At 33.4% G+C, this 21,246-nt stretch overlaps 1 protein-coding gene across 2 annotated transcripts; it reads right to left on the bottom strand.

Moving 5' to 3' along the window:
• Positions 1-11,041: 11,041 nt before the first annotated feature.
• On the bottom strand, positions 11,042-14,258 carry LOC7483083 (aspartyl protease family protein 1). 2 transcript variants are annotated; one of them, XM_024605160.2, is made up of 10 exons: positions 13,852-14,258; positions 13,518-13,653; positions 12,956-13,194; positions 12,618-12,842; positions 12,381-12,516; positions 12,216-12,289; positions 12,008-12,107; positions 11,861-11,918; positions 11,495-11,566; positions 11,042-11,407 (listed from the first exon to the last, which is right to left on the bottom strand). In XM_024605160.2, the coding sequence occupies exons 1-10, from the start codon at positions 14,139-14,141 to the stop codon at positions 11,190-11,192; spliced, it is 1,548 nt and encodes a 515-aa protein (XP_024460928.1). In that variant the 5' UTR covers positions 14,142-14,258; the 3' UTR covers positions 11,042-11,189. The 2 variants fall into 2 exon arrangements, with proteins under 2 accessions (XP_024460928.1, XP_002310698.3); XM_002310662.4 differs by having other exon boundaries at positions 12,956-13,191.
• Between the last annotated feature and the right edge of the window lie 6,988 nt (positions 14,259-21,246).

Raw genomic sequence — 21,246 nt, 5'->3', positions numbered from 1 at the left:
CGATAGGTTGATTTAATAATTGAATTTCATGATTTATTTTGATTTTATTTCTATGCAGTCATCCCAATTTCATGACTTGAGTTGCTAGTTCGACATGTTATTCTCGGGTTGACTCATGTTGTTTTTTGTTTTTTTAATTGATTTTTTTTTCAATTTCATCTTTTAACATTGAGTTAATTAAAAACTAGACTTCATAATTAGTTTTGATTTATTTTTGTGGAGCTATCATGGTCTCACAATCATGGTTACAAATTTAACATGTCAACCGGTTACAAATTTAACATGTAACCCGGGTTGACATGTAACCCGGGTTGACATGAGTTGATCCAATATGATGTTATCTCAATATTTTTTTAAAATTATATATCTTGATTTTTTTAGTCAAACTATATTTTTGCTAGTCATCTGAATTCTCTTTGTATCCATCAAGTTGATCAGGTCACATTGAGTCAATTCATATGATTTTTTTTTCTACCGGAAAAAACATTAATAATGCCTAAATTTTTTTCAACGTTAAAAAAATTGATCTAATTTGCAGTGTAATGCAGACCAATGATTTGGTTAACTATAATCTAAAAAGCGTGGGCAAAACATTGTAGCCTATACCACTGTAGACACAAACTCATTGCATTGTGGATTGCCACAATGCAATTTTTTGTCTGTAAACTTTATTTTAGCCCTTATAGGATCCAATTGAAGGTCAATTTAAGTTAATTTGCTACAAAATGATGAGATTAAAAGATAGAGGATCAAAGTGAAAAAAGCAGAGGCAATGAGTGATATTTTCAAACTTGTTGTGAAACATTCATTGTAGTCCTCATACTTTCTGAATTATAAATTTTAGATACCTCCAATTTCAAAATTCCAAGAAAAATCAATTTTGGTTCAAAACTTGATTTTCCAAATTTTTCAGTTCTTGGTTTGAGAGAGAAGGAGAAAGTCATCGGATTTTAGCGGTAAGGAGAGAAAATTGCTAGTTGACACCGGTTTCAGTTACCAAAATGATTGATCTTTGTGTTAACAAGTTCCGTTTGATGAGAGAATGTAAACACCTAACAAAAATGAAAGGCAAAAATGATCCCACCATCGCTGCTGATTGTTGAATCGACATCAACATAGATTTCGCTGCTGATTGTTGAGTTAGCAGCAACGCAGTTATCAGGAGTTTAAGAGGGGGGAAAAACCCAGCATTGGAGTAACCAAAGGGAGGACAAGAACAAACTTAAACTAGCACCCAAACACCCCAGCTCTTTAAGAGGGGGTATAAATACAATGAGGAGAGAGAAGGTGACCTTTCCTCTTCCCAAAGTCTGTCTCCAGCAACTGCATGCTCCTTTTTCCTCTTCCTCTTTCCCAACAAAAATTTAAACTCAGCCAGCTGCAGATGCCTCTGTGAGAGTGAGTGAGTGAGAGAGAGTTGAGAGCTTGAGAGAACGTTGAACAATTGCTTAGAGGGAAGAGGGAAAAGGCTGGAACCGGTGGGAAGAAACTGATATAAAAAAAAGAACCGATAGAGGAAGAAGAAGAGGGAGAACCGAGAGAAGCAGAGAAGGAATACTATTAAATTGTCCCAGATCCACTTAGATTCAAAAGGTATGGGCCATGTCGTCTCCTTCCTCTTGTTCTTGAGACCCCAGAACCAAAATGACGAAGAAGACCCTAAGAAAATTGACCAAGGACCTCTAGGCTAGTTGTTAAGGAAATTGAAATCAACTAAGAGGACATGGAGACATAAACGAAATGAGGCCAATTTACAGAACATTTAACAAAGAAAAACGAAGAAATTGAATGAATAAAACATGGTAGAGGGTCGGCCATAGCTGAAGAGTTGGCTAGAATACATTGTGTAATAATATGCATGTGGGTGTTCATGTTAAAATCATGTGACTGCTAGAATTTAATGACAGATTATGTGCTGGAATTGAATTTGCTTGTGTGTGTTCATGCTAAAATCATGTGACTCTGCTGGAATCTAATGATAGATTATGTGCTGGAATTGAATTTGCATGTGCACGTTCATGCTAAAATCATGTGACTATGCTGGAAACTAATGACAAATTGTGTTGTCTGCACCGAGTTAGCGTTCGCTGCCAAAATTGTGTTGTGTGCAGCAAATCAGCGTTCGTTGTTGAAAAATGTGTTGTCTTCAGTGAATTAGCATTCATTGCTGAAATTGTGTTATTTGCAGTGAATCAACGTTCACTGCCAAAATGGTGTTGGTTGCAGTGAATAAACGTTTGCTACTGAAATTGTGTTGTGTGCAGTGAATCATCATTTGCTGTTGAAAATTGTGTTATCTGCAGTGAATTAGCGTTTACTGCTGAAAATTATGTTATCTGTAGCGAATTAGCATTCTCTGCCGAAAGTTGTGTTGTGTGTAGCGAATCACCGTTCGCTGCCGAAAATTGAGTTATCTGCAGAATGCTAATTCGCTGCAAACAACTCAATTTTTGATATCGAACGCTGATTCGCTGGACACAACACAATTTTTAACAACGAACTCTGATTCGCTGCAGACAACATAAATTTCAGCAACAAACACTGATTTGCTGCACACAACACAATTTCGGCAGCGAACGCTAATTCACTGCAGACAACACAATTTTCAGTAGTGCACGATGATTCACTGCACATAACACAATTTCAGCAGCGAACGCTGATTCGCTGCACACAACATAATTTTCAGTAGAGAACGCTGATTTGCTGCAGACACTCAATTTTCGACAGCGAATGATGATTCCCTGCACACAACACAATTTCAGTAGTGAACGCTAATTTTCTACAGACAACACAATTTCAGCAGTGAACGCTAATTCGCTACAGACAACATAATTTCAGCAGCGAACACTGATTCTCTGTATATAACACAATTTTGGCAGCTGCAGACAACACAATTTCGGCAGCGAATGCTGATTTGCTGCAGACAACATAAATTTTCAGTAGTGAGTACTGATTCGTTGCACACAACACAGTTTAGGCAGTGAACCCTGACTCGCTGCAGACAACATAACTTTCGACAGCGAATGCTAAGTCGATGCAAACAACTCAATTTTCGGCAGCGAACGCTAATTCGCTGCAGACAACACAATTTATCATTAGTTTCCAGCAGAGTCACATGATTTTAGCATGAACACACACATGCAAATTCAATTCCAGCACATAATCTGTCATTAGATTCAAGCAGAATCACATGCTTTTAACATGAACACACATGTGAATTCAATTCTAACACATAATCTGTCATTAAATTCCAGTAGAGTCACATGATTTTGGCATGAACACACACATGCGAATTGAATTCTAGCACATAATTTGTCATTAAATTCCAGCAGAGTCATATGATTTTAGCATGAACACCCACGTGCAGATTATTACACAATGCATTCTAGCCAACTCTTCAGCTATGATCGACCCTTTACCATGTTTTATTCCTTCAATTTATTCGTTTTTCTTTGTTAAATGTTCTGTAAATTGGCCTCATTTCATTTATGTTTCCTTGTCCTCTTAGTTGATTTCAATTTTTCCTTCACAATTAGACTAGAGGTCCTAGGTTAATTTTTCTTAGGGTTTTCTTCATCATTTTTTATTCTGGGGTCTCAAAAACAAGAGGAAAGAGACTACATAGCCCATACCTTCCGAATCTAAATGGATTTGGGATAGTTTGATAGTATTCCTTCTCTCCTTCTCCTGGTTCTCCCCCTTCTTCTTTCTCTATCGGTTCTTTTTTTTTGTTAGTTTCTTCCTAGTAGTTCCAGCCTCTTTCCCTCTTCCCTCTAAGTAGTTATTCAGCCTTCTCTCAAGCTCTCAACTCTCTCTCTCACTCTCATAGAGGCATCTATAGCTGGCTGAGTTTAAATTTTTATTGGGAAAGAGGAAGGGGAAAAAGGAGCATGCAGCTGCTGGAGACAGATTTTGGAAAGAGGAAAGGTCACCTTCTCTCTCCTTTTTATATTTATACCCCCTTTTAAAGAGATGGGGTGTTTGGGTGCTGGTTTAAGTTTGTTATTGTCCTCCCTTTGGTTAGTCCAAGGCCGGTTTTCCCCCTCTTAACTCCTGAAAACTGCGTCGCTTCTGATTCAGCAATCGGCAGCAAAAATTATATCGTTGTCGATCCAGCAATCGACAGCGAAAACTATATCTCTGTCAACCTTGCGATTGGCAGCGAAAAACTATATCGCTGCCGACCTAGCAATCGGGAGCGAAAAATTACGTCATTGCCGATTCAATAATCGACAGCGACGGTGGTGTTATTTTTGGCTTTTTTTTGTTAGGTGTTTACATACCTTGTTTGGAGGACCTTTTTGGCTGTTTGTCCTTGGTAAAACGAGGGGAGCCATGATTTAGTGTATTTGCCTCCTTTACTCGAATGTGGCTTTTCATGGTTTGTTTCACCTTTAGTAATCTTCTATCTGGTAGAACATATAACTCCCTCCATAAGGTTTTTTCCCTCCCTGTTGAATCGTTTGAGGTATGTCCTTGTAAACTTGTCCTTCGCTTGGGTGATTCCAAAGAGTTCGGTGGAACTCTTTCTAGTTGGAATACTTATATTGAAATGTGCCACCAGTTTGGCACAGAGGTCACTGAAGCTGGCGACTGAACTTGGTTCAAGGTTGTTGTACCATGTTCTTACTGAACCTCTAAAGGTTGTAGGGATAATCTTGCATATGACATGGCTATCTTGAATAACTAGCTCCAGATTGCTGCATATATTTTGTACATGTTTCCCAGGATCTGTAAGCCCATTATAATTATCCAGGTACATTTTGGCAGCGATGTAATCTTTGCTAGCGATCTTTGGTAGCGTTCTGTGTATACCACATGTCTGAATAAAAGAGAATCTCCAATATGATGAGGAGTGTTAAACATCCTTATGAATGAATTCTTCTTCTAGTTGTTTACCATTCTTAAGCCTATTGGGCTTAGATGAACTTGATGTCTCTAGTGTAGGATGACATGATAGATAGACAACCTAGTTCTTACGCTGCCTAAATGGATGCCTAGAAAAACCACTTTGCGCTTGAGCATCACGAGGGTGTGTATACACTTTGGAATGGATTGATGACCCCTGAGATTGAAGACCCTCTACTAGATCATTTTGTATACACTCTTTTGGATAATGTAATCGTCTATTGACACTCGATGGAGTTGTTGTAGAGTCGAGTGGAGAGATGTAGCAATTTGCTAAGGAGGAGCTGAAACTCGTTGATGTGGATTTTTTCTCTCTCTTGTTGATTTCCTAGCACTGCCTGGGTGAGGAGCTATATTTGTTCCACAAGTTATTAAAGGATTGGCTGTGCAGGGGTTGGATTATCTATGTGTTAAGGAGATCAATAACTCATCCTATCCTTAAAGTTTCTTGATTATCTACTATTGATAATTATAATGAGGGAAAAACAGTTAAACAATAAAGTTATATATGACTTTTAGTAAGTTTTTCCACAGTCGATGCCATTGATGATGTCTCCAAATTCAAGATATGTAACTAAAAGATTATTCAGTGTTTGGGATAATGATTAATCAATATATTCAATTGCTTAGATTTTTTTCATTTTAATCTAAGGAACTCCAGGCCAATAATAGAAGCTTGAATACCTGCAAAAAAGGTCCCAATCGGGGGATTTAAAGACCATCCGATGATAAAATCAGTGTATTTATGAAAAATGTATAAAATGACTTAAGACAATAAATAATTTAAAAGAGCCTTAAATTCAAGGAACAAAAATCTTTGTTCTTGAGTTTTTAAGTTGGTTAATGCTTTGAAATATATATACTTTTTATCTTAAGAGATGAAAAGTTATGAACCTTTTAGCTGGATGGTTCACGGGGTATTTATACACCTTGAACCACAGTTTAAAACCCGGATCGGCTTGGCAGGTCGACTCGGGACCCAGCCGACCTGGGCTTGGGAGATGGCCCAGTGAAACCCGGTTGACCCGCCGGGACTCGGGCCACCTGGTCAAACCCGGCTGAGACTCGACTATATATATATATAGATGTTAAACAACATCGTTTTGGCCTTTTAAAAGGCCAAAATGATGAAGAACAACGATGTAGAATTGGGGACACAGACTCACAGAGCAAAACCTAATTAAAGAAAGACCAATTTCAATCACTGAGGAGCAGAGGAGCAGAAGACGTCTTGATCATTGTTGTTTCTCAAAAACCCGTTTCAGTACACACACAAATATACACATACAACTTAAGAGCAATAGCATATCGTTTGTGAGACCGGAGCCCCGTGATGAGTTCACAGAACTGAATTTTGCTGATGGGTTGTCCTTCCGGACCCATTGATTGAGAAACAGAGCGGTGGTGATCCTTTGATCTGCGACTGACAATATTCTGCTGTACAGCTCGTTCATTGTGTCTGTACATGGCTATTTTGTTCTTCCAATTGGGGTTGTTGTCGAGCACGAGGGAAGAATCACTTATGAATGACTATCTTTGATTACCCATTACAATGTTATTCATGATTCTGCGTAGTGGTTGATGGAACAAATTTCATCATCTTTAAGACTAATATTACTAGAGATGTTTGTGTCTGGTTTTTAATGAATTAATTACTAATATTATTATTATTAAAGTGGTAATGTAATGTTACGCTTTGGTCCAAAAAGTGAAAAGGGCATGACATTTATATTATAAATTAGTTCTTTTAATTTGCAAAATAAAAAGAATAGTTTCTTCTTATTTTTAAAACTAGTTAATTACTCCTAAAATCCATTTTATGTTGGTTTTTAATTTATTTATTTTTTAAATGGTAAATAATATAGAAAGATTGACCAAAAGTAAATTAAAAAAAATAATATTAAATTGAGGCACAAGTCAATAAACTAATTCATTAGTTTTTAAAATTACAGAAACTATTCATTTATTTTGCAAAATTAGAGGAATCTCAATGTTAATGTAAAAACAATAATGTTTACGCAAGGTAAAGGAAGGAATACAAAATACTAATGTTTCAAATTAAGAAAGCTTAGCAATTTTTTAATTCTTATACAAATTTTCGTGTGTTGAGATGCTCATAATATTCCTATTTCATGTGTTGAGATGCTTATAATACAGATTTTCGTGTATTTATTTCATCGTTTTGTAAGTGTTGCATTGTAACTAGTTAGGTGTTTTATATAAGTATTTTTTTTTGTTGATCCGGGTCAACCCATCTGACCCGTGACCCGATCACTGGACCAGGTCGATGACCGGGTCGAGTTTCAAAACTATGCCTTGAACGTTGTTGTTTTCAAAGAAAGAAAAGACTGAAAAGTCCTCTGCTTTCGACGACATTAATGAGAGGCAAATATCTCTTAAATATCATTAATGAAAGAGTAAGTATGGTAAGTACCTTAAGATACCTTGTATAAACCTATAAGTATAGAGAAATTATCACCTTAATATAAACGATTATTCTAGATGAAGATGCATGGTAGTTTATCACGTCTTTTATACTTATATTGTAGAGGATTGTCTAGGATCAAGTATATAGCCTTAGTACTTGGTAATGTCCAAGTTTTTTGGGTCTGATATGTTTGTTAGACCTACGTTACCTTAGGCTTGACTAAGTTCCAAGTTCAAGTTCTTTAGGTCTGACATGTTTGTTAGACCCACGTTACCTTGAGCTTGGCTGACCCCTAAGTCCAAGTTCTTTGGGTCTGGCAAACAATCTTTAGGTCTGACATGTTTGTTAGATCCATATTATTTTAAATTTGGCTGACTGTCAAGTCTAAGTTCTTTGGGTCTGACATGTTTGCCAGACCCATGTTATATTGGGCATGGATACCAAGTCCAAGTTTTTCATGTCTAACATGTTTGTCAGACCTATTTTATTTGAGAATATTTTTTATAAATAAAAATCTAGACCAAAAATTTAACTCATCACCTTTATATCAACGTTGGCTGGTTAATTTAGTTCTTTGGGTCTGGCATGTTTGCCAGACCCATGTTAAGCAGTATCATGCATGCTGTAAAGCCACCCTGAATATGATAGAATACTTGAGACAAACCATATTCATCGCAATTTAAATTTTGTTCTTTTGTCTTGTTCACAAAGTCATCATATCAAATTGATGATGTACATGATAGAATTATAGCTAGTTTAATAGGATAATAAAATTAGTTTATATTTTGACACATGTATAAATAATAATAATGCTTACCTTTTTACTTGGATCAACTTTGTAATTAGTATATTTATTACTTGTATTTTTTTTTTGTTAAACTAGGACCTTTATATTTTTTTGCTAGATTTCTTATGTATTAATAATCACATACTTTTTATATAAGTTGTGAAATTATTGCATGTTCTTTTTAATCATTTTATTTTCAAGAATAATTTTAATCAAACACTATTGAATTGTTTTTTATTCAACAACAATTTCAATAATAATTTTAACCATATATATATATTTTAATCCAACTACCATCAACTTAAAGTATTTCTTAAAAAACTATAACTTTAAGAGCTACCATAATGTCAAATTTAGTGATTTTAAATGAATTATTGATTAATCAAATATATTATATAATTGCTCCATCACGCGCGAGCCATCAATCTAGTTGTCTTCTATTTGAGGTGAGTTTTTAGGATGTAGCTTCGTGCTTGGGAAAGTTGGCTACTGATGGGTTTAGTTTGGTAGGTGTGCTCCATAACTTTGCTCTTTGTCTTTGCTATGGTTTGGGTAGGATTACAACTCATGCAAATTAGCCATCAATGTACATTAAATACACCCTCCCACTTTTGAGCTTCTCTGTCATTAGTTATGTATTGGGAGAGCTGCGATGGTGGGTTTACATTTGATAGTTTGTTGGTTTGGAATTGTTTGCATCTCTTCCTAGTTTGTCTCTTTCTTGCTCTTGTTCAAGTCTTGTTATCATTGAACTAGACAAGTGTTTCTTTTGGTTCCATGTTGCCTATTCTTTTTCCATGTTTTCATGTGTCATTTTATGCCTGATTTTGTCCTCTCAATTGGGATTGTTGGGCACTTTTTTTCGGGCTTAGTTGGTGTTGGGCTTATAATCATTCCCTCTTCTTTCACATCATCTTTGATGGGACACGAGTGAGAGGATTAATCCCTTTTTTTATTGAATCAAGAATCAAAGTGATGTGAACTTCGTGATCATGTAGCACACAACCTATAACATAATTGACAATGAATCCTAAAAAGTCAAAACAGGTCTGATAAGAATATGATACAATGAAAATATGTCCCAAAACACCAACACTATTGAAATAAAACCCCACCCTACGAATATTAGTTCACGAACAAGAAGTATAAGAAAGACGTCATGAAACTAGTTGATTTTTGATAAGTCAATTTAGTTCATTAGAGAAACAAAAAATGCGAGAATATCTCTCATACAAGCAGAATAAATTTGGCAGCACTAATATTATCAAGTATGAATATTTTATCCTTACAAAGAGTATTTATACTATTGAAAATAAAAACCCTAATGGATCTAGCCTCGCGGGATGACATGTTTTCCCGTAAATCATTCTATAAAATGACATTACTATAGGTGATTTATAAGCAGTTTGATAGCCCAAAGTGCATCACCCATTCGCAGACTTTAATCTTGCCAGTTAGGTTGCACTGTCTTCTACAAAATAAACTTGATTTCTTAATTGAAAATTTCAGCTTGGCCATTCATTTGAGAATGATACTTTTGTGGAAGTGCGATGAGTCACATGGTACTTGCGTAGTAATGCTTTCATTAAATGATTGCAAAAATATAGTTAAATAAAAAATAGTTTCAAAGAATTATAATCTGAGTAGAATCTATAACTTGGTTCACAGGTTTAACGTGCTAGCCTGCGTTACCTAATTCACAGGTTTGATGAGTTACCCACAAGCTAAATATGCTTTTTTTTTTTGTCCTATAAATTTTTTTATTGATTTTTTTTCTATTTCTTCCTTCAATATTTGATTGGTTGGAAAATAGACTTCATGTTTTCTTTTTGTTTGTTTTCTTTAAGGTTATCAATGTTTGAAATAAATGTTTATTTTAGGGTTGATGCTCAATTTTACGAGCATCTATTTTTATCATATAATTAAATAAAGATAATTTATATAAAAAAAGTTATTAAATCCAATAAAGTTCATGACTCGAGTTATGAGAGGGCCGAGATTGATCCAATTTGTCGTGATCTCAATATTTTTTTTAAAAAGTTGTCATTTCCAATTAACTCAATATCCAATGATGAAATCGAAAAAAAAAAAAGAAGTTAAACTCGAAAGACCCGCAAACCAAGTCAACCAATCAAACTTGTAAACAAGTCCATATATTTTATAAAATTTAATAACATGACTCTTTTCATAGACTAATTTTTTTAACTATACGAGAAAAAAATAGATGATAAAAAAAATCAAGTTCAATTAAAAAAAAGAAATCCCACCAAACCCATAAATCAAGGTCACTTAGATTACTCTGACAAATCCGTAAACCAAACTAACTCTATAAAAAGAAAATATAAAAGTAAATAAATTATAAAGTTAAATTCTCAATCACCTCAATATTAAAAAAATAAAATTAACAAAAACAACATAACCAAAATTCAATAAAAAAAAAAAACTGGATTATTATTGCAATGGATGTGGGTGAACAGTGATTCCCCCCACACTCTCTCTCTCTCTCTCTCTCTCTCTCTCTATATATATATATATATATATATATATATATATATATATATATCTTATGGTCATCGAAATGGCTTCTGGTAACAGGATTCCTAGTCATTAAACCCTAAAACAGCGGCAAGACTTAAGGCTGCTGATTTTAAAATTGAGCTTTGTATAAGCTGATGTCTTAATCAAAAAGTCCAAAAGCTTTGCTTCATTTTGAAGACTTTTGTAAGCCAATATAGTCCTTTTTTATTTCTCCAGGCAGGTAACCGGGGAAAGGCATCCTATGCACACGTTTTCTGTACAGCAACTCGACACAATACAAGAGGAAGCTGTTCCTTTCAATAAGAAATTCTAAAGTAGGACCATATATTCTTGGTCAATAAAAGGTGATTAGAATAAGAGAATAAATGGGCAATAGGAAGTTACATAAAGCAGTATTACATAATCTCATTATCAAAAAGGGGTGGTGATATTCTATCAATATGATACAGAGGTGTTGTAACCTAAAGGATCTAGAGCTACCCTAAAGAATGATCATACAACTGGCCTGATAAATGAACAAAGCAGTGATTATAATAAGAGACATATAAGGAAGACTGATATCAAGCTAGTGAAAACAGAAGTATGGCTATAGCAATATGTAGATGCAATTGAACTTGGAGATTTATTACTGGCCTCTTTTTCTGAGCCTGTGCTAGAGTTGCTGCCTAGTCCAGCAGCAACTGCAGGAGGCACCATGGAAGCATGTGGTTGCAGTGGGAAATTGTTATAATCCTCCACATCATAGCCTGCATTAGAGCAAGAAGTTTCCCCATTCAGTGATGCCATTTTATATATGTATTAACAGTCAGAACATATATGAAAGTAACACTTACAATCAAACTTCTTCCATCCCAAGACAAGTTTTTCTCTATCAAATACAACACGGTAACCAGTCATGAAGTTTTCTGCACAAGGATCAAGAATTCATATAATTCATTTAAGAGCATATCATTCTTTTATTTTCAAAAACAGAAGTTGAATTTCCTAGTGTATTGATTAGGAAAAGGAGAAATGAAACAAATTAGAATTTATCCTTGATTGAAAATCATAATTTTCCTTAACCATGGACTGCTACACAAAGAATTCAAACTTGTGCCTGTTATAAATCAGTTAGATTCCATGTGTAGCATTCATTTGATTTAATACTGAAACACACGTTCATTTTCTTATTTATAAACACATAAAAATGCAATGCTTACGCCCGATTATATTGAGTTCTGTGCTCTTGACAACGGCCAAGCAATATACAATTTCGTTCTGCAATTATTTGAAAGGAAAATTATTTGCTATTAGTATCACAGTAAACAACACAAATCATGGTAAAAGGATATAGAGTAAAACATTACCTGAGTGGAGATCACAATTATTGGATCATAGACAGTAAAATGCCTTCCTCCTTTCATTGTTAAACTCATACTGGGTACCAAACTTGCATTTGCATCAGGACTGCCCATCATCAAGAAAAAGGATACAGTTACGGAGGATAGAGACTAGGCAGGTGATGATGGATAAGGCTTCATGTCTACTTTATTTCACTATATTATAATGCCTAACCTCATATCATAACAATATTCAAAAGGAATCCTGGGATCAGGTGGACGCCTCTTATCTCGTGCCAGTGAATGAAACTGTAAAGGAGCATAAGAACAAAATTTCAGTACTGGATTTGGTAATTCAGATAGACTAGCAAAATCAATCTTCATCCTCTGAAGCACTTACTTTCTCCGAGACCCTTGAATAGGCTGGGTCGACCATGTATGTAAAAGAAGTCCCAGAATCAAAAAGAGCTGTGAACTCTACATCGATTAACATGGTTCCTACTCGAGCTTGAGTCACAGTAACATTATAGGTTGGGCTGCATAACAGTTCCAGACACAGGTCAGGGAAAAACTATCCTTCCATCAAGACAATTATATAAGACTATCAGCATCAAGTAAAGGACAAATTACCACTTACTGTGCTGGGTTAACATTAAATGGGGTCTCTTCCTGGTCAGGACTACCCTTGTCCCCGAAACTGATTCTTCCAATTCCATCATGTCCAAAGCACATGGAGAAAGAATCTGCTATTAATCCCTCCCTAGATAAGACACTAGGAACAGAAATCTTCTCCATCCCCAGCCCAAATAAACCATTGGGAGCAGCAATGTCTAGAAATGAACCACTTTGAACCTGGCCACAACTGCAAATTTCATATTGCATATTCATCTCAACCTATACCCAAAGCATGATGAGAGAACATTGCTATCCAGAGGCAAGGTGTTAAAATTGTTATTAGAAGACAAACTAACTCACCCAAATGTGACATACGCTTCAACAAATTCTCGTCCACCATCTTCTGTTGTCAAGTGCAGAACATCCTTTACCAAAATCCCAGAAGTAGACGTTTGAGCAGAGACATAAGAGACTATGTAAGGGCAGCTGCTGAATGTTCCAAGGCAGCGATTACGCTGTGCACACATATCATTGTTGCAGGTGACCTTTTTGCTTGTCGATGACTCTCTTGGGTTGTATATACTAAGCTCAAAATCCTGCTAGAATAAGTCACACATGCTAGAAAATCAACCATGAGCATCTAATAGCATTTGATATAGAAGCGGTAAAAATGCATTCATCTCGATTCATCATACCACCAAGTGCTCCTTTAGCTGTCTAATAACCTAAGCATTGTCAAACAGATTAAATGCAAATAACCTCTAGTCTCCACTTTAGTATCCAATTAATAAGAGATAACAAAGACTTACAAAACTCTACAACGAGGGACAAGATAAAGCCAAACAAGATGAATCAACAAAGCCACATTCCATAAAAAATCCTATTTACCAAATAAAAGTAAGAACTGAGAAGAGATACATACAGAGGCATAACTAGCTCCATGAGTAGGTGCACATCTGCTGCAATCACAAGGCACCCAGAACAAATCACTTCCTGTGTCAAGTGCCACCATAAACTTCACTCCTGGTGTCCCCAATTCCACTGTTGTGTAATGCAAGCTACACATTCACTCACAAAAGGATTGGAAAATTAAACCCAATTCAAGAATCACTAAAACAATAAATTTTTTAAAACCCACATAAAGAATCACTGAAACAAGAACCCATTTCTTAAAACCCAATTGAAGAATCACAAAAACAAACAAAAATAAATTGACAGTAACTGACAATAAAACGCAAAAAGTTGAAAGAACATACAATCCCAAGGAGCTGATTCTAAAGGTTGAATTCCCATCAGAAAAAGCTAAAGATGCATCAGCATCAGAGAGTCTACGCCCCCTTAACATCTGATCACGATGAGCCAATGCTGCATAGTACTCAAAGCTTCCTTTCTCGGGCCAGTTTCTGGTCAAACCTGACCAATTCTTGAATGAATCAGAGAATCTGTGGTGCATCTTGAAAGTAAAGACGCGGCCTTTACAGGTTTTAGAGAAAACCCAGATTGTTATCAACAAAAAGAAGAAGGTTAGTTTCGATGAAGATCTCATTTTGAAATGAAATGAAATGATAATTGCATTGCTTAAGAAAGGCAAGATCTTGATTCTAGAGAAAGAGGGGATGTTTTATGTGTATTATCAGTGAAAGTGACCTGAGTAGTTGTAGTATAGAAAGTTGTTAGTAGTTAAGGTTTTTTCCTGCGTGTGAGTGAGATATGGGGTCCACATTATTGTTTTTTTAGTAATAAGGATTCATAGATTTTTCAGGGAAAAATTTGGACTCTAGCATACAAAATGCAAATACATAATAAATTAACTAGGAGCAAAAATTTTGGTAAAACAGTATGTTTCAAGGATTTAATAATTCAGAAAAGTAATATTTAATTAATATTGTAGTTTAGAAATATTATATTTAATTAAATATTATAATTGTGAATCATAATAAAATTATAATTGATGTTGTGATTCACAGCCATAACATATAATCAAATTTTATGATAAATCGATTAATTGTTTCACAATAGTCATTTAAACTAACAAATCAGTTTACACTAAAAAGTAGAGATAAACTTCTATGTGAATAGTAAATTTCAGATATTTTAATTGTAATCAAATTTTTAGTTACAAGTTGGACAAAGATGCATATTTTGACACATAAAATATATTTGAAAGAAAATTTTCATAAAATCCATAATTTTTTTTTTTGTGTAAACAAGTCTACTAGTTTAAACAACTGGATAAACCATTCGACTGGTTGAGCTAGAAAATTGGTAGTGAGGATACTGCCCCTAGCAACAACAAATTTCTCTAATATTTAGATAAAAATATATATGTTTTTTTATGAGATTTATTATTTACTTTATTAATCTGACATTTAATTTAGTTAATAATTTTAGAGAGTTAACAAGTTTCATTACCAATTCTCTGGTTCAACCAGTTGTTTAAAGTAGTAGACCTGTTTACACAAAAAAATTATGGATTTTATAAAATTTTTCTTTCAAATATATTTTATGTGTCAAGACATACATCTTTGTCCAACTTGTGACTAAAAATTCAATTACAATTAAAATATCTGAAATCTACTATTCACATAGAAGTTTATCTCTGCTGTTAAGTGTAAACTGATCTGCAAGATTAATACTCAACAAATTCTCACTAAACTCAATAAATTCTCACATTTCATAATCACAAATAGCCTCAAGAGTGAAAAAAGACAGCATATATGCATGCAAAATGAATATCAAATACTTCAATAATACAATATTAAGTAATTGAAATCTCAAAATATATAAATATAACCCATCTATTTATTTACATCTACATCGTCTACTAGATGATTCAGACTCATTAATAACATGACTAGATGCAACTCCTACACTCACCTGAGTGACCTCATCTTCTACCATGACATCATTTAAAGTTAACCTTTCTCCATAAGTATTAAGTCCAGTGCATCATCAGGACGTAATAGTATGACATTTGCTTTCAGTTAGCTTTTGCGTATGGAAACCAAATTGTTTTTAGAGTAGACTAAGTTACTTTAACGATATGGTTGATGTTAGATTAAAAAAATTTCAACACAACAAAAATATTAACTAGAAAAGTTTTAGCATTATCATTTAGCCTTATCTAACAAGTTAAATTTGAAAACTCTAGACTAGCCAACTTGACTATTTGATTAGCTCAAATTTTAAATTAAATAGTGTGAAAATTATCACGAAATAACCTAGTTGACTTCATGAGTTCAATGACAAAAAAAAAAATCAAAGGATTTAAAAAAAAATGCATAATTCTAAAAGTGTAACGCCTCATAATTGTTTTAACTTTAGCCTTGTACTCAAGATTTTCATGTTAATTTTTTTTTTATAATGGTCTCAATATGTTCAACGTCCCGATAGAATTTACAATAATTTCTTCATATAGAATTCCCTTATGAGATCATTATATCTTTTTAAGTGACAATACAATTATTTACAATTATTTACCAGTGCAACAATTACTTTCCTTTTTACCATAATACATTTACTAATTGATTTGCTTAATATGATCATTACAAATACTTGATTCTATTTACGAGTTTTCCTTACACTTGGCTTTTTCATTCCTTGGCTGGTCACATGAATTAAACATCCTGGAATACACAATAATTATATTAACTTTGACCTCATAGCCTAAAAAGAAGTTGATTTACATCATTTAAAAGCAATATCAATTAATGATCAAAACCTTAACTCATGCATGATTTCAGATGACTTATAGACAAACTAGCTCAACTTTCTAATCCGAGTTTATACATTTATTTCTTCCTTTAAGTCTCTCATTTTGGGTCATATATATTCTATAAAAATCTACCACAAAGATTCACTCTTTTAAAAGAATAAGAACTACTTTGTGTACCTTATTATAGATTAACATAAAAACTCCATGCTTCAAACCTCGAGCACCACAGCTTGATTGCATAACGATCAACTCATCTTAAGATAGCTTACACTAATGCATTAATCCATTTCATTTCAATCTTATTTTATACTTACACAAGTGCTTGGACATTTATATATTTATATACCACTAGGTATATCATACATAAGGTATACATAAAATTTGGCATTTGTAATCCATTATAACAAGGAATTAAGGTAATATTACATTTCCTTTTATTATACATTTATAAATATAACCAATTTTCCTCGTCCACTAATGATGGACTGAACAATTGGCAGACATGTGCCAACATATAGCTGCCATCATTATTATTAGTATGTTGTTTCACTGTTAATGCAGCTACAAATCACACAACACATTAACAATCTTACTCTTATTTATTACATCATTACATTACATACATGTTATTTAGAACATGTATTATACCACTTTACATGTATGCTTTATCAAAGTAATTCAATACATATTTTACACACACTATTAAAAATCTTCAGATACATAATACACCTACTATTAAGCAGCTTCTATTCATCTATAATTTAGTTGTCTAAACAGGCTTTCAATACTTCCTCAGCTTAACCCGATAAGAAATCAAACAAGACCATTTCCAATCAAGACCTTTCTTATATTACAATTGATTGTCCATAACAATCATTTACTATATTACAATGGACTGTCCCAAAACATCCCTTCATTGTACTACTTTTGGTTATCTCAAATACTTTTTTACCTTTAAACTGACTTTTATGTTACAATATCACCTTCATCATCATGGATAACATCTTTCTTATCACTATTTGGATTTACTTGGTCATCTACCCTTCCAAGCATTCTTCTCAAGTGATACAATTTTCATCTCCATTCTTTATAAGGATTAAACATTCATCAATTTAATTTATCAATCAAACAACCATTACCATGATTTCAATTAAAAAATCTTTTATTTTCATATCAACAATTTGATTTTGCCCAAACATTTTCAACAATAATCCAATATATATATATATATTATTAGCTTTGTATAGGGCAATTAATCAAATCACATATCCCGATCATCAGTGCAACTAACACCACTTTGAGCAACTAGTCAAATCATATATCATAGTTATCAATGCAACTAACATCACTAGCTTCTCTCCAGATTGCTAGTCAAATCATATATCCAATCATCAGTGCAACTGACGCCACTAGCTTCACTTCGGGCAGCTAGTCAAATCATGCCTTTCATGGAAATTTAAACCAACCATTCCAAACATATCTTCTTAGTCTTGTTGTACCTCCTAAAAAATAAGAGTATAGATTTTCTTCAATTGTCATTCATGAAATTTAACATTTATCCATTCATCTCACATTTCAATTAACACAATTGAACACCATTTTCATGTCAACTAAATCAACAATTCAAACCTCTCCTTTAATTCATGTGATGGTGGAACCTTTTGTTTAATAAGGTTTAGGTTCCATTCTGATTTTTCATGTAGTTAGCTCTCTTTTAAAATCATTAGTGTTATCATCACACATAATTAATCATTAATTCCAACCAAAAGTTTTTAAATTAATTTACTTGGTCCAACCAAATTTAAATTAATTTCCTTGGTCCAACCAAATTTCCTTCATTACGGGGTACAAATTTCCTTCATTCATAAACAAATTAACCACATAGCCATTTATATACCATGCCATGATTCAAAATTAGATTTTAAATACCATGAAAATCACGAGTAGTTCTCAATTCTTCCCTTAAGTTTTTATATGGTCATGTAACACAATTAACCATCCACATTACACTTTATATAACACAAATAATTCATTTTTCATAACAACTATTTCAACACAGCCCATCCGCAAACTAATAGTTTAGGCTGAAATCCTCCCTTTCAAGGATCATGGCCTTTTCTTTCTTTCTCTTACAATTTAAATTAATATTCATTCTTTAATTCCATTACATGCCATAATTTAGCACAAATTTCATGTCAATTTCAATTAACAAATTCAATCTCTCCCTCCGTATTATGGCCGATTATTACCTATAAGGATAACATAGAATTTTATTTAAATATTCCACAATTACCACTTGGCCCATTCATTTTTCATGTTAATAAACACAATTCTACCCAAATTTCATGGCAATTAAATCAAACAAACCCAAACTCTTACACATACTAATGTTGAAACTTCCTCTCTAAAGGAGGCATGGATTTCTTTTTAATTTCTTGCAATTAATCCATTACTCAATCATTACATACTCAAACTAAGATAATTCTATAAAAATTCTATAAAAAATTAAATCAATTTAATTCAAAATCCCATTCTAATCCCTAATTGAATATTCCATATCATAAAGAGGTATGTTTTCTCTTCAATTCTTTGAAACTAACTCATCACCCATCCATTTTACACCTCCATAAACATAATTATAACACAATAACATCAGCTTAAACAACAATTCATCAAAACTCAAAATTAAATAACACTAATATTCACCCTAGCATAATAAACACAACACCACTCTAATCAACCATTTTAGAAGGATTTCATACTCCAAAAAATGGAAAATTAAGATGGAAACTCAAGAGAGAACCGTGTTCTCTTCACTTTCTTTTTGCACCCTTTAATCTCTTTAAAATCCTTCACTTCCCGAGCCTTATTTAATTGTTTCCTATGCTCAAAACCTCTAATTTGATCCTTAAAAGCCCTTCAGAGAACCTTTAATTTCAAGAAAAATAAAGTTCATTCCTCTTTTTTCTTTCTCTTTCGTTTGGTGTGCTCCTAGAAACAACCCTTATAAGGGCGGGATTTCCCCCCCTTTTGTTTGGATCATTTTGCCCATAACTATATCTCTTGTATCATTTATGTGTTTTACTTGATTTTCATGCCTAAATTGCAAGATTGGCCTATTAAACATTTAATTATGTCTCTGGGCTTAATTTTTATGCAGATTTATTCAATAATCATTTAATTTGACCTTAAATCTACATTGTCTCTCCAGTCTTGGGTACAATGGGGTACAATTAAGCTCTTAATTCCATCCAAAACTCCAGCTTGATTTTTTTATATGTTTGAAATCCTCCTGAACTTATTTTTTCTAAATCGCCAGTCTTCTTGCTATTATTATTTATTATTTATTTTTTATTTTAAAAGGAAAAATGGTAAATTTTGGGGAATAACCCAAAAATGGATTATGACACCTCTTATTTAGAGTGGTTGTCTATTAGACAGAAAAATTATATAAACACAATATTAGAGTTAGCACTCTAGGCATTGCAGTCCTTCTCTCCTAAATAGGAATTTATGATATTTATCATGGGTGGTTCGTGTGGATTACCGTTAGAGGCCAGACAATTAAACGATTTATAGTTTGCGACAACCCGACCTTTAAGAAATTATTCAAAGCCAAAGAAGATCAAATCTTTAGGTAATAAATCCCTAAAAAACTCTAGATCTATCTAACAGGATCCTAAGGACTCCTGAATAATTTTGTTTCATAATTTCCATTGCGTATTTGATATTTGGGAACCCAACAGTAACATCCTCAAATTCAAAAATAGATTTAATCGTTTATTTGCAATTCATTTATAAACCATGAGATTTGTTTTTCACAACTTTAGTGAGTTTATAAGTACATTCCATAAGTTTTTACCAAAAAATCCACTAGAGTTACCCCTACATTTTAGACATAACAAGTTATTGACACTCACACTCCTAGTCACAATTAACTCTCACATCTTATTCCTTATCCAACCATCCCAAACCACATCTCATTCAAGACCAACTATATTTTTTAAATCGCATCATACACAAACATATATAAGAACACTACCTTATGATTCTGTGTTCAACAATTCAAGAGGATGTAAGAACCCTATTTTTTTTTAATATATATGGTCGAAACTAATTAAGAAAAAAAAGAATCAAGAAACAAAAAACACAAATTGAAGGATATAACCTGTGATTAGATTTGCTCTGATACCAACTGATGCGAACCCTAGCGGAATTTAATGAAATTTGCGAACCCAAGATCTATCTAATCCAAGTTTACTGAAAATAGGATGAGCTTATCACAATGGAAGACCTGCTTTAAGGCAACAAAACTATAAACCAACTCAATCACAACACCTCCACTTGAAGACGAGCAAAAAGAGTATAAATTCACAACAAAGATTGGTCAATTCTTTGAAGAGTTGAAAGTTCAATCAAGAACCAAGATTGACAACCAAAGGTCGGAAAAAATCAGAATATTATTAGCAAAAAAAAAATGTGCTGAAAATTATTCTCAAGAGTATTTATACCCCAAGCTAAAACCCTAGTTTCCCTAATGAGTCACATATAAACCCAATTTAAATAATAATCAACCCAAGCTAAAACTAGCCCAAACTAATTAAAATAAATAAAATAAACAAGTCTAAAATCCAAACAAGTGTTTCCTCACAAAATAAAGAAAGTTTAATAGCCCAACTAATTTAATAAGACAAGTTCAATTATTTCCGCATTCTGTCTGACAGCAGTAAAACTCAACTTTAAATGGATGGTTATCTCTCGTCTTAAAGAATTAGAAGGTGTACTATATACCGTTGGAAAGGTATGAAAGTCTAGTTTCCAGCCCAACTAAAATCACCTCCAAATTCGACCTATAGCTTTAGTTATATATAAAAAAAGGTAGTGAAAGGTCAAACTGTCCGAATCTAGTCTTTTTCTCCTAATCCTTGTGTAATGG

Source organism: Populus trichocarpa, chromosome 7, assembly GCF_000002775.5.
Source record: "Populus trichocarpa isolate Nisqually-1 chromosome 7, P.trichocarpa_v4.1, whole genome shotgun sequence".
In the NCBI taxonomy this organism is placed as follows: Eukaryota; Viridiplantae; Streptophyta; class Magnoliopsida; order Malpighiales; family Salicaceae; genus Populus; species Populus trichocarpa.
The sequence above is the reverse complement of the archived record's forward strand: the minus strand, read 5'-3'. Positions and strand labels throughout refer to the sequence as shown.

Excerpts from the sequence above, each read along its gene's own strand:
- LOC7483083 (XM_024605160.2), bottom strand. The coding sequence starts at position 14,141 with ATGAGATCTTCATCGAAACTAACCTTCTTCTTTTTGTTGATAACAATC. Across the intron at positions 12,843-12,955 it reads GAAGCGTATGTCACATTTGG|TTGTGGCCAGGTTCAAAGTG; the intron begins GTGAGTTAGTTT and ends TGAAATTTGCAG. Across the intron at positions 12,517-12,617 it reads TTTAATGTTAACCCAGCACA|CCCAACCTATAATGTTACTG; the intron begins GTAAGTGGTAAT and ends ACTGTTATGCAG.